The sequence below is a fragment of the Mercurialis annua genome, linkage group LG3 (genome assembly GCF_937616625.2).
Source record: "Mercurialis annua linkage group LG3, ddMerAnnu1.2, whole genome shotgun sequence".
NCBI classification, from domain to species: Eukaryota; Viridiplantae; Streptophyta; class Magnoliopsida; order Malpighiales; family Euphorbiaceae; genus Mercurialis; species Mercurialis annua.
Window position 1 is genome coordinate 68360842 of NC_065572.1, and position 12637 is coordinate 68373478.

General features: G+C 30.8%; 3 protein-coding genes across 3 annotated transcripts; all 3 read right to left on the bottom strand.

Annotated features, from left to right (window-relative positions):
- Window positions 1-1164: 1164 nt before the first annotated feature.
- On the bottom strand, window positions 1165-3404 carry LOC126671366 (uncharacterized). Its single transcript, XM_050365137.2, has 2 exons — window positions 3164-3404; window positions 1165-1729 (listed from the first exon to the last, which is right to left on the bottom strand). Exons 1-2 carry the CDS (start codon window positions 3361-3363, stop codon window positions 1276-1278), a joined length of 654 nt encoding a protein of 217 aa, XP_050221094.1. The 5' UTR covers window positions 3364-3404; the 3' UTR covers window positions 1165-1275.
- A 3334-nt stretch (window positions 3405-6738) lies between these two features.
- Window positions 6739-7601, bottom strand: LOC126672905 (uncharacterized). Its single transcript, XM_050366856.2, is given in 2 exon segments — window positions 6739-7427; window positions 7540-7601. Coding segments are annotated over 2 exon segments (504 nt in total). The 3' UTR covers window positions 6739-6985.
- A 1746-nt stretch (window positions 7602-9347) lies between these two features.
- On the bottom strand, window positions 9348-12432 carry LOC126675533 (CRAL-TRIO domain-containing protein C365.01). Its single transcript, XM_050370186.2, has 6 exons — window positions 12153-12432; window positions 11822-11974; window positions 11575-11721; window positions 10817-10969; window positions 10321-10443; window positions 9348-9724 (listed from the first exon to the last, which is right to left on the bottom strand). Exons 1-6 carry the CDS (start codon window positions 12279-12281, stop codon window positions 9647-9649), a joined length of 783 nt encoding a protein of 260 aa, XP_050226143.1. The 5' UTR covers window positions 12282-12432; the 3' UTR covers window positions 9348-9646.
- Window positions 12433-12637: the final 205 nt, after the last annotated feature.

Sequence of the window (12637 nt, forward strand, 5' to 3'; positions counted from 1 at the left end):
ATTGTCATAAAACTGTAATAACAATTGCTTATTTGTTATTATTTTAAATAATATACATGTTAATTTAGTTTGATATTTTAAACTGTTTCTTTTATGCAATTTCAAATATAAAAAAATTTATTTAACAAAACTTTGAGTAAACTAGACAATTTATCATCCATACGATAATTATAGTTTATTATTTGTGAATAATTATAAGTTCGGTATCCAAATAAAGGATAGTGGAATAGGGTTAATATTCTATTTTTGATTCGGTACACTAAATTTTTTAAATTGAAATTGTAACGTTAGATAATTTTGTTATTATTATTATTATTATTATTATTATTATTATTGTAGTGAAAATCATATGTAACTATTTATGCTTATTGTCCGAAGTGGGAAGCAAAAACATTATGATAAGAACCTTCCTCTGTAATGTTATCATGATTGCATGGCTTGATAATACGCCATATCAATTATAGAAGAGTAATAAAATTAATAATAGTATAAAAGAAAGATTAAATTCTTTTGAATCAGAATCTCGTTTTTATTTGAATTGCAATTCCTCATGCTACCAAATCTGTTTTTAGCAGTGAGTTCTTAGAGGTGAACCTGAGACATTTGTTTGAATGGAATCCTCATACCTTTCTGAACTAGAAATCATTCGCTTATTATGAAACTTATTAGTTTAAGAAGAGAATTTTTTACTTGCGTTTTTATTCAAAATGTTAATCAAAACATAAATAAAGAATTAATTAATTATTAAAACGTCAAGGTTTAGTTCTTGAGATTTTAACTATATTTTGAAGTACTAGACTATGAAATTTCAGTTACACTATGAAAATTGAGTTTACAAATTTAATTTCCATTGACATTTCCCAGGAAATTAAACATAAAGTACAATGTTGTTGAAGTTTTTCCAGAAAACAAATGAATGTTGCAATGTCTTGTGGGGTGAATTGAGTCAAATACAATTTAACAATGAGAGGAAATGATTCCATTTTTTTCTCAAGTAAGGGGAAAAAAAACGATTCGGGGCTACTCAACCAAACAAGACCTTCAAGTTTGTGAATTTTTCAATTCACCCCATCAAATAATGTTAAATTTGATGTGGTGAACTGAAAGAGGAAGCTTAGTTTGATTTTTGCAAACAGCTATACTGAACATACATGGCCATATATATACATACAGACAGGAAACTTTATTAACTGCAAATTTACCTTCACCAGACCTGTAAATACACACTACAGCAATCAAAGAACTAAACTGGGAAACTGGTGATTCAACTATACTTCAGTAAGTTGCTATTTTGCTATTTTCACAACCATCTACACCATTTGCACCAACATCAGCCCAAACTTCATTGACGCGCCCAATAAAACGGAACGGAGCATCATACTGAGCAATGGAGTAGCCATATTTACTTTCTGCAGCACTCGTGTTTCCCCACGAAGACCTGCTCAAGCTGACCGCAAGCTCTTTAGCTTGTTTGATAATGTTATCATCCTTTGCAAATCCTGAGAATGTCCTCACAGCAACACAATGACTGCCCCACGTATAAGGTTTCAGGTGCAATACGGGGAGAGGGATGGGCGGATCGGCTTGGAATTTCACCGGTAAATAGAATGAAACATAGTAGGACGACGACTTAAAGGGACCGGCTCCTGGGACTATGCTAGTCACAACAGGCGCAGTCATTGGAATCCTCGTCCAATTTAGATTGGCACCTTGAATGAACTGGAACAATCTGAGAGGACAACGAAGAGCAAACTTGAATTTCTGAACGAAAAATCGGATTGTGAATAAAAGGAAATTGAACCTACTGAGATTGTAAATCCCTCTATTGACATAAGCATTAATCAACATGCTATTGCAGCTACAGAAGTAGAAATTTCCGGAAAATAGTATATAGTTTTTGCTTGAATCATTTTTTTGTAAGAAAAACCTAAGCAAGTTCTACTTCTCTACTTAGATGGATGTAAAAGACAACAATATATCTAGTCTGATCAACAGATGGATGTGCAAAAACAGAATTGAACCGACAAATTTGGTTTTGTTTGGTCAGACATTATAAAAAAAAAAGTATTATTCTGTTAAGTTAAAATGTTTCAGTACAAACTGAACCGAAAATTAACTGAATCAATTTTTTGGTTTAGTTTGGTTACATCGAGTTGGTTTAGAGAAAAATCACAATTTCGGTTGAATTCCAAATGAATGCACACCCTAATGACAAAGACAGCACAGACTGGTCACTAACCAAATTCAATAAGCTTAAGAGCCTGTTTGGATCAATTCTAGTATAGAATTCACTTCAATTCATTTCATTTCTAAATGAATTCTACATGAAAATCATTTGAAAAATGAATTTTTATATTTGATTTTCCGAATTTTAAATATGAAATAATATTCAATTAAGTGAAATAAATTGAATATTGCATTTCGAGTATAAATATAAATTTAAATTATGAAAATTCATTTGAACCAAAAACATATCTTGTAGAAATTCAATTGAATTCCATAAAAATTGTGAAATTCATTTGAACCAAACAGACTCGTTTAAGTCTTGGATAGAAACAAAATTAAGACCTTATTAGACACAGAACAGACAAGAACATTTACATGAGAAAGTATGGATATATATGATAGTAATTACTAATTAAGCAGGATTATCATGAACCACTACAATGCCAAAGTGCAAAATTTCTATTAAACATTCAAAAGCATTAAAATTCACACTTTCGTCTGTTTGAAAATCAAAAGATACATTCTTTTATTTTATTTCATCAACAATTTAGCCATTATGTCCATTTGATGTTAGTCAATCAAGTCAAAAAAATTAAATTAAAAAACAAAAAAATTAAAGAAAAATGATATGGTCCTCACTTTTATTTGTGTCAATGATGTTTGAAAACTAATTTACCCACTACTACAAAAAGACGGAATGACTAAATTGTTGACGGAAACAAGATAGACCAACATCACTGTGAATTATGACATATATATGGAGGCTTCAGAGTCATTTGCTCAAAAATCATTTAGGAACCTCATAATCCCAAGCACAAATAATAAATAACTCATCATCATTCATGATAAAAGACTCTAAGAAAACCCATAATCAAAAACATTAGCGAGCTCATATCGACAAGGATCGCAAATAAGTTTACTAAATTAATTGTCTTACCTGTGAAAGCCGTCCAAGGTAGCTTTTTCAAATGAAATTTCAGAAACAGGGCCAGTCATCCATGTGGATTCATGGTATAATCTCACTTCAAAATCCGATTCTTTGTGTATTACCTCGTACTGGGGTTTCTCAATCGCTTTGATTTGCAGCAGCAAATTTAGCAAACTCATCACAGTAATCAACAACCTACCTTTCTCCATTTTTAATTCCTCTGCGTCCTTCTCTTGCAAGAATCAATCTTTTGTTTTTATAAGGCTTAATTCCTTAAAAAACCCCCACCTTGCACTTTTTCTTCGTTTATACCCTGACCTTGTAAAAACACCGTTTGTACCCAATTTTGGGTTTTTATGTTTCATCTCTACCCAAAAGCATTAAATTGTACTTTTTTCATTTGGAAAAGAGGTTAAAACATACTTTTTTCTATTTTAAAATATACAAATAAATCCTTAAACTTAAAAAATAATCAAATACATCCAAATAATTAATTAATTTTTTTAATTTGATAAATAATAAAAAATTAAAAAAAATTATTATTATTTTTAATTTTTTTTGTCGGAAATATTTTTAAAAAAGTTGAAAAAATTAAAAAAAATTCGAAATATTTTTAAAAAAAACTGAAAAAAAAATTATTATTATTTTTAATTTTTTTTGTCGGAAATATTTTTAAAAAAGTTGAAAAAATTAAAAAAAATTCGAAATATTTTTTAAAAAAACTAAAAAAAATTATTATTATTTTTAATTTTTTGAAAAAGATGGTATTTTTGTACTATTAATAACATTAATATCTAATTCGTATATAAGTTAAAAATGAAGGATTGTTTTAAACTTTTTTTCAAATGAAAAGAGTACAATTTAATGCTTTTGGGTAGAGATGAAACATAAAAACTCAAAATTGGGTACAAATGGTGTTTTTACAAGGTCAGGGTATAAACGAAAAAAAATGCAAGGTGAGGGTTTTTTAAGAAATTAAGCCTTTTTATAATTAAAATTTCCTTCTCGATTTCACAGTCTCGCCTTAGTATAATAACAACTTAATTGTCAGTATAAATAGAGACATTTTGTGCATTAGTGGGAAATAATTACACAAAAAGTTAGAGCATTTCCGATCAAATGCTATTTTTATATTAAATCTAGCATAAAAATATAATAAAATGCTATATTTAATATTTTATTATTTTTTAATATAAAAAATTATTTATGATAATTATTCCTTAATTTTATTAACTATTTTTATTTGATAAATTTTTAATCATATATTTCAAATGAAAATTAATGCAATATTGTTTATATATAAAATTGAGCTTTAAAAAAATTAAGAGAATCGAAAACTTTATAAAAATAAATTATGTATAATTTAAATTATATTAGTATATGTTCTACCATTAAAAAAATCAAGCCATCGAAATTGTAAAATTATAAAAAAGCACAAAATTCAGAATAAAGCTAAATAAAAAAAATATTAAAATAATAAATATCAAAAAACCATGGTAAAATTATAATTAATAAGTATTAGAGCATCCATAATGCAATGCTATAATTTAACATTGAGATATAAAATTCAACTTCATTGCAATGCTATACTACATGCTAAATTTAGCATATGCTATATTGCATATTAAATTTAGACTCATTATAGCATATGCTAAAGTTGAACAACCAATCAAAATTCATTTTTAAGTATGATTCTATTATTATTTTCTTTGCGTTGTTTTTTTTAATTTTAAATTTTATGCTCTCTTTTTTATTTTTACGATATCGATTGATTAAATTTTTTAATTATAGACCTCATGCCAACATATTAAAATATTTTATTTTTAATTTATTGATTCACATAATAATTTTATTTAAAATAATTCATTATTATATCAAATAAAAAATAATTATTATTTGTTCCATATTGCCAAGCCGAAGAGCATCACTTCTGTATGTGGTCGTAGTATATTGTAAAGAATTATAAAGCATATGATTAAATTTTTATAATATAATAAAAATAATAATAAATAATTACCATATTAAGCAATTATAGCATTTATTTTAAATTTTTTAATTGGAGTTAAAATTAAAAAATTATGCTAAATTTAGCATTTTGTCATTTTTTTATGCTAAATTTAGCATAAAAAGTAGCACTATATTGCGGATGCTCTTACTATTTGATGTTATAGTTTAGCATATGTTATGGCCAGTGTTAGATTTAGCACACGAGTATATGTTAATTTTAACACAAATTATATCACTGCATCGGAATTGCATTTTAAGATTTAAGACTAAATTATGACATTAACACTTTAATTTAGCATTGCATTGGAGATGCTCTTAATATGCAGAAAATAGATATGCAATTTACTTAGTTACTTACTAACTTATGAAAAAACTGTATCTTATTTTTAATTAAGAAAAATTAAAAGATGGTATTATCTTTAATAACTAAATTAGATAAATTAAATCTATGAATATAATTATATTTTATACTAATTTAACTAGAAAATTAAACTCACCTAAACTTTTTTAGATTTTTAGTTTTTCTTTTTATCAAAAATAACAATATATAAACGATGGGAAATAATGATCATTTTGTGTAGATAATAAGTTATTCTTCAGAAAAAGAAACATATATGAATTGAGCGGCTACTATATGAGCCATTCAAGTATACATTCGTTTAATAAAATAAAAAGAACACAATGTGAGCAATTTTGTAGTTAACAAACGAAATTGGAGGGAAAAAAATTCAAGCAAAGAGACGGACGATAAAGCGAGAATGTCGTCGTCACCGTTACCATCAACATGACTTCCGTCGCCAACGTTGTCGTCTCCGGTTGACATCCCGAATAATGGTTTATCAATGAAGAATAGCGGTTTTTTGCAGAAAAGAAATAACCGTCGAAACCAAATCAGGTAAATTTCTTCGTGATCGGAGATCGGAAAAGCAAAAATAGGTAAATTTCAGAAAGATGGTAACAACTGATTTTCATTTTTAAAGTACTACCGTTTTGAGATTCCAGTTACACTATGAAAATTGAATTTACAAATTTAAATTTCAATGATATTTTCCAGGAGATAAACATGCAGTGCAATGTTGTGGAAGTTTTACCAGAAAACAAATCAATGTTGCAATGTCAATTGAGGGGTAAATTGAGTAAAATACAAATTAACATTGAGGATAAATGATTCAGTTTTTTCTTAAGAAAAAAAAAAGGAGGATTGAGTGCTACTCAACCAAACAAACAAGACCTTCAAGTTTGTGAATCTTTCAATTCAACCCATTAACTTTCAAGCTTTTGATTTTCCATAACATGGTAGTGTCAATATAGCTCGGTTTAACCCACCCTAAGCCAAATTATGCCACACTATCCTTGTGCAAAGAGATTATTACAACAGTTGCCCAACTAGGATGTGCAAAACCGTACCAAAATCAATTACTGAACCAACAATTTAGGTCTGATTCGATTTGAAATTAGAATAAATTTTCATTTTGTATGATGGTAAACAAATTTCAATTCAATTTTGGTTTAAATCAAACTGAAATGAGAAATCAACCGATTCCGACCAGTTCAAATCGATTTGAAATAATTAAAAGTTCTTATAAAATCGATTCGTTTTGATTTAAAAGAATCCGTTTAGTTCAGATTCAACTGAATACATAGAATTTGCATACAACGAAAGAGAGAAACGACAAACCAACTGAATTACTCGGTTTCGTATCCCAAACTGAACCAAACCGAAAACCAAATTTTGTTTATCATATCAAAACAAATACTACAGCAATCAAAGTATCAAACTACTAAACTGTCAAACTGGTGATTCAACTATACTTCAGGAAGTTGCTATATGCTATTTTTACAACCATCCTCAGGAAACGCATCAATATCAGCCCAAACTTCATGTACACGTCCAATAGAGCGGAACGGAGGATCATACTGAGCAATGGCGTAGCCCCATCTACCTATTGAAGCACTTATGTTGCCCCACGACGACCTGCTCAAGCTGACGGAAAGCTTATCAGCTTCTTCAAAAATGTTATCATCCTTAGCAAATCCTGAGAATGTCCTCACAGCAAGGCAAAGACTGCCCCGCATATAAGGTTTCAGGTTCAATTCGGGGAGGGGGATGGGCGGATGGGCTCAGAATTTCTCTGGCAAATAGAGTGAAACATAGTAACCCCAACCATTAAAGAGACCGTCCTGTGGGAATATGATAGTCACAACAGGAGCAGTCATCGGAATCCTCGTCCTGTTTAGATTTGCACCTTCAATGAATTGGAACAATCTCTACTATATACTAATTTTATAAAAAAAAATCTAGGTCTCATAAGTCATATCCAAGCACATTTATGATAAGAGATTTAAGAAAAACCAAAGAATCATAAATAAATTGTTACCCGTGAGAGCCCTTCAAGGTAGCATTTTGGAAGGAATTAATTTCAGAAAAAGGACCGGTCATCCAGGTATAATCTCACTTCAAAATCTGACCCTTTGTGCATTACCTCGTACTGGGGTTTCTCACAACAAATTTACCAAACTCATCACTATCATTAACATTAACAACCTACCTTTCTATGTTACACGAATCACTCTTGTTTTTATAATTACAATTTCCTTCTCGAATTTACAGTTTCACCCCCGGTATAATAAGCACATTTTGTGGTAATTTAATCCAAGAATATGAAGAAGTTTAGTTCAATACGCACACTAATATCATCCAAAAAATGTGGTACATGCAATCGTCTACTTCTACAAGATTATTATGTGTTTAATCCAATGGCCTAATTACTTAAAAAAACTTCACCTTGTACTTGTAACATTTTTTTTATATCCCGATCTAGAAAAAAATCATTTGTACCCTTTTTTTGATTTTTTGTTTTCAACTGTACCCCAAAATTTAATTTTTTGACAATTTAATTAATTAAAAGATGCGAATATTAAAACCAATTAAATAGAAGGGTTATATTATACTTTTTTCTTTTGGTAAAAATACAAATAAATCCTTAAACTTTAAAACTATTCAAATTAATCCTAAAAATGAATCGTTTTAAAATTTTTTATTTAAAAAACTTCCGACCCGCCATTGCACTCCTTCGAATTACGAATCCGCTACCAAAACCCGATAAACATTTTTTACGAAAATTAAATAATTTTTTTAATTTTTTAATTTTTTTTCGGAAGAGCCCCTCATCCACGTGGAGGAGGAGCAGCAGGCTTCTCCTCCATGAAGGAGGAAGAACAGATCTGCTCCTCCTCCACGTGGAGGAGGAGCAGGAGGAGCAGATCTGCTCCTCCTCCAGAGCAACGGGCTCCTCCTCCATGAAGGAGGAGCAGGTCACTCCGTCCGGAGAAGGAGCAGCGGGCTCCTCTTTCGGAGAGTCGGAATTTTTTTATTTAAAATTATTTATTTTTACGGTTTTATATTTAATAAATTATTGATAATCAATATAAATTAAATAGTAATTAAAAGTTTAATATATGAAGAAGGAGGTATTTTTGTACCATTAATAATATTAAAGTCTAATTAGAATATAAGTTAAAAAATGAAGGACATTTTAAATTTTGTTCTAAATAAAAAAAGTTCAATTTAATGCTTTAGGGTATAGTTGAAAATAAAAAATCAAAAAAAGAATACAAATGAATTTTTTCCTAGGTTGGAGTATAAACGAAAAAATATTACAAGGTGGGAGTTTTTAAGTAATTAAGCCTTAAACAATTGATTTCTTATACATTTTTGGTTGTAAGAAAAAAAATCATAATCAGTTTATTGTCACTATATCACTCCAAACGGAAACTATCTTAATTTATCAGGTTAATTACAAATTAAATCACGAACTTTACCTAATTTGCAATTATAACACGAAATTTGAAATTTGGCAATGTCAGTAAACAACTTTCATTTTTTGACAAATTGATACACCGACCAATCATGCAACGACACATGATGGTATATTACAATGTCCGCGTCAGTGTTTTTTTAGATCAGAGTATTGATTTGCCAAAATTGCAAAGTTCGTTGATGACATTGGAAGTTTGAAAGTTTATGTTGTAATTGCAAATTAAGCCAAAGTTGGTAAATTTGTTTGCTATTAACCCTAATTTATCCTGCACGTAAACTTGCCAAATTTTGCATTTCAATTCCGAAACTGATTTTATAACACCAAAACTATATATTTATACCATACTCTTATACAAAATAGCAGCATTTCTTTAAAGTTTTCCATTTTGAGTAATATATATTGTTTCTACAAGTACGTAGTAATATCATACAATTTCACACTTCTGCTAGAAGCTAGACAGTGTGGAACTATTTTTACTCCAATGCCTACTCCAGAATAGATAAGTGTTCTGCCAAAAGAAAAATGTTGAGCAGCTACTGCTCAAAGCTGCACTTGATTTTTTAGTTACATTTGCTGTATTTACCATATAATGAGAACCGTGACACTATTTTATAACACTATTATGCAAGTCACATCGATGATTTAACTAAAGATCAGCGCGCTCTTATTCTCTAAAGATTGGCGGTACAGTCTCTTCCGTAAAATATTCCTTCCTGACAGCATCCGCGGAGCAAAATCTCACCTTCAGAAACAAAAATAGTTGAAATGAAGTATAAGAATATGCAGTAGACAAGAAGGAACAATGGCGACAGAATCAAAACACTGTAAAATTATTAATTTTAAATAAGTTTCATATCAAAGTTCTACCCGTCATTCTAATGGGCAAGGTGATAAATCGAAATGGAAATAGAAAAGATAACAGACAGCACTAAATGTTGATAAATGGACTGACTGGCATTATGAGATTGTTTACATGTATCGTTATTCGTTATATACAATATTAGAAGATCAACTTATAAGGCAGAATACCGTCACCCATTTTTACTAAGAAACTGAAAGAAACCTCAGAAACGGAAGAAAGGGAGGAAGAAACAGATGTAGAAATAGAAACATTGCAAAAGCTCATGGGGGCGTATTTGTATTTGGCGGAGTAGGCGAACGCACTTGTGAAGGGCCGAATGCTTTGTACCGGCTAAGTAGAAAGACATAATATAAAAGGTGATCAACCATGAGAACTGTGTTGGCTGTAATGACTTAATGGGAGAGGCTAGCTATTTATCATAATAACGTAATAATAAATTTAGAGAGACATAAAAATGCAATATCAGCGAATCGTACCATAGATGCATATGATTTTAACAACGGCTTGGCTAACTGCCAAATTGGCTTAAATATGAAGGGAGCATCCACAAAGAGGACTTCGCCCAGCCGCTTCGGATAGTAGTAATAAAATACATCAAACTGCCAAAAAGAGGGAGAGATAGAAATCAACCTAAACTTTCCTTGATAGAACTGCCAGGAAAATATACTGCACACCAATGTTTAGTTAAGTTAATGGAATAAGAAAAATCAAGTTAGTATAGTTTAGGTAACATTAAATGAAAAGAAATCAAGTAGCCTTGATTGATTGAAAAGTCTGTAAACCATCAAGTCACCATAAATTTGTTTCAACTGTAGAATAAGCAACGGTCCAATGGCCACAGCACCAAGAAAAAGTTCATTTGCATTCCACAAGTATATAAAAATTCAGCAGTGGATTTTTGGAATTTACCATTAGGGTCAAGAGGTTGGGATCAAGTATATGAAAAATCGGCAGTGGATTTTTGGAACTTACCACAAAGGTCAAGAAGTTGAGATCAGCATTTTCAGTACCAAAACCCCTGAGATCAAATACTCCAAGTATTTCTGTTTGTCCAGCTGGGAGCTTTGCCAATGCCTTCTCTACTAGAAAGACACAAAGCCGCTCGTTCTCAACACGATCATGCATCTGAAATCATTTTTTTTAATGTTATCATAAGAACACGTACCAGCAAAAAATAAATAATGACAGCTTAGAGAGAAGAATTTACACAAGAAAAGGGGTTGCAATATTATAGTATTCATCAGACACCAATTCTGCAGTCCTCAAAGAATGTGTTTAGGAGCAGGACTCCCGAATTGTAAGAGTATGTAAACAAATGAATATAAGCCAGTTGCTTCATACAAGAAAATGGAAGTATATTTTACCAAAATTCATCTAACTTTATAGCACCTTAATCCTGATATTCGAGCTTTACCAGTGAACTCCAGCTGGTTTTGAATAGAGACCTACTTGAGTTCAGCTGAACTAATTGTCAGATATTCCTTATTAAATTCACAAACCTGTATCTCGTTCATTGAAGTCAATATTCTGTATTATGGTTTCAAATGCTTACGCATCGAATTCAGCTATGTTCATCTGAATTTAGCACCACAAGTAAGCAGAGTAAATTTTGTTTTTATGACCAAAGAACATGATAATTGACTACGTTGTGCATTTATGTTAATCAAATGTCAGTTCCTTATGCAGCCAAGGTTTTTGTAAATTGAGAGCAATTCACCTGCAGAACTTACATCAGGAACATGCTTGGATGCCACCACAACAAGAACAGGCCTTCCACGAACATCAAGAGATTCATGCACAAAAGATTTTCCCGTATCTGCTACACTTTTCACCAACTCTTCAGTCAATTCCGACACTCTAAATTCACGACGCCATTTCTAATAAACATATAACCAAAATCCAAACATAATCCAATAAGTTAACAAAAAAAATCCCTAATTACTCCTGAAAACAAGAATAAGCTGGTAAAAAAATTACAATGGCTTTAGCCAATTTTGCAGAAGCTTCTTCAACAGAAAACTTCCTGTCCTTTAAAAACCAAAGAATCATTTCTTCATCATCTCTTCCATTTTTGCCTACTGGAAGACTGTAGTGCTCTTTTTCAAGCTTATCCTTCACTTCTAGCACTAACTGATACATAAAAAACAGCAAATTAAACAATCTTCCACTGTAATTTGAAAAATCTCACTTGCATTATAAGAATTCAAACCCTAATTCCATGCTAGAATATAAAATTCGAATATCTGATTTTTCTTTGGGTTTCTTAGCCGAAATTAAAAACCGAGTTAAAACAGTGTATGTGAATTACCTTTTGAGAATGATTAGAGTCTAAACTATAGTTGTGAATTGAGAATTTGCAGTTTCGCGATGGAGATTTTGCCCCGCTGATTGGGGTAATTAATGGACGGCCTAGACTGTGGCAAGAGCGTAACGCCATTTGCTCAATGAGTCCTCGAGTTTCTCTCTTTTTTTTCTTTTTTTGAATTTGAAGTGGAGAATGGGAGAAGGTAGTGTTCACGGCCAACTGTTTGTTTCCCGGGAAAATGTACGGCAAGAGAAAACAGTTTTAACGGTGGGTAGAGAGCAGTAGAGGTAATGTGTCGTCGTTTTATTGTCAGGCCTCGAGTCGGGCTAACTTGCTGGATTGGGTTTATGGCCTGCATTGGATTTCAACTGGGTTCGAGTTCTTTTTTTTTTTTTTTTGAAATACGGTTCTAGCTTTATTGAGTTACCAAAGAATTGTTGGACTGAATTTCTAATTCTTTACTCAATCTACTAATTAAATTAATAACT

Bases quoted from the DNA above. Each gene is read 5' to 3' on its own strand.
- LOC126671366 (XM_050365137.2), bottom strand. From the start codon at position 3,363: ATGGAGAAAGGTAGGTTGTTGATTACTGTGATGAGTTTGCTAAATTTG. The intron at 1,730-3,163 runs GTAAGACAATTA...TTGTCCTCTCAG, and splicing joins ACCTTGGACGGCTTTCACAG to ATTGTTCCAGTTCATTCAAG.
- LOC126675533 (XM_050370186.2), bottom strand. From the start codon at position 12,281: ATGGCGTTACGCTCTTGCCACAGTCTAGGCCGTCCATTAATTACCCCA. The intron at 10,444-10,816 runs GTAAGTTCCAAA...TCTTTTTGGCAG, and splicing joins TCAACTTCTTGACCTTTGTG to TTTGATGTATTTTATTACTA. The intron at 9,725-10,320 runs GTACGATTCGCT...TTGTTTCTGAAG, and splicing joins TAAAATCATATGCATCTATG to GTGAGATTTTGCTCCGCGGA.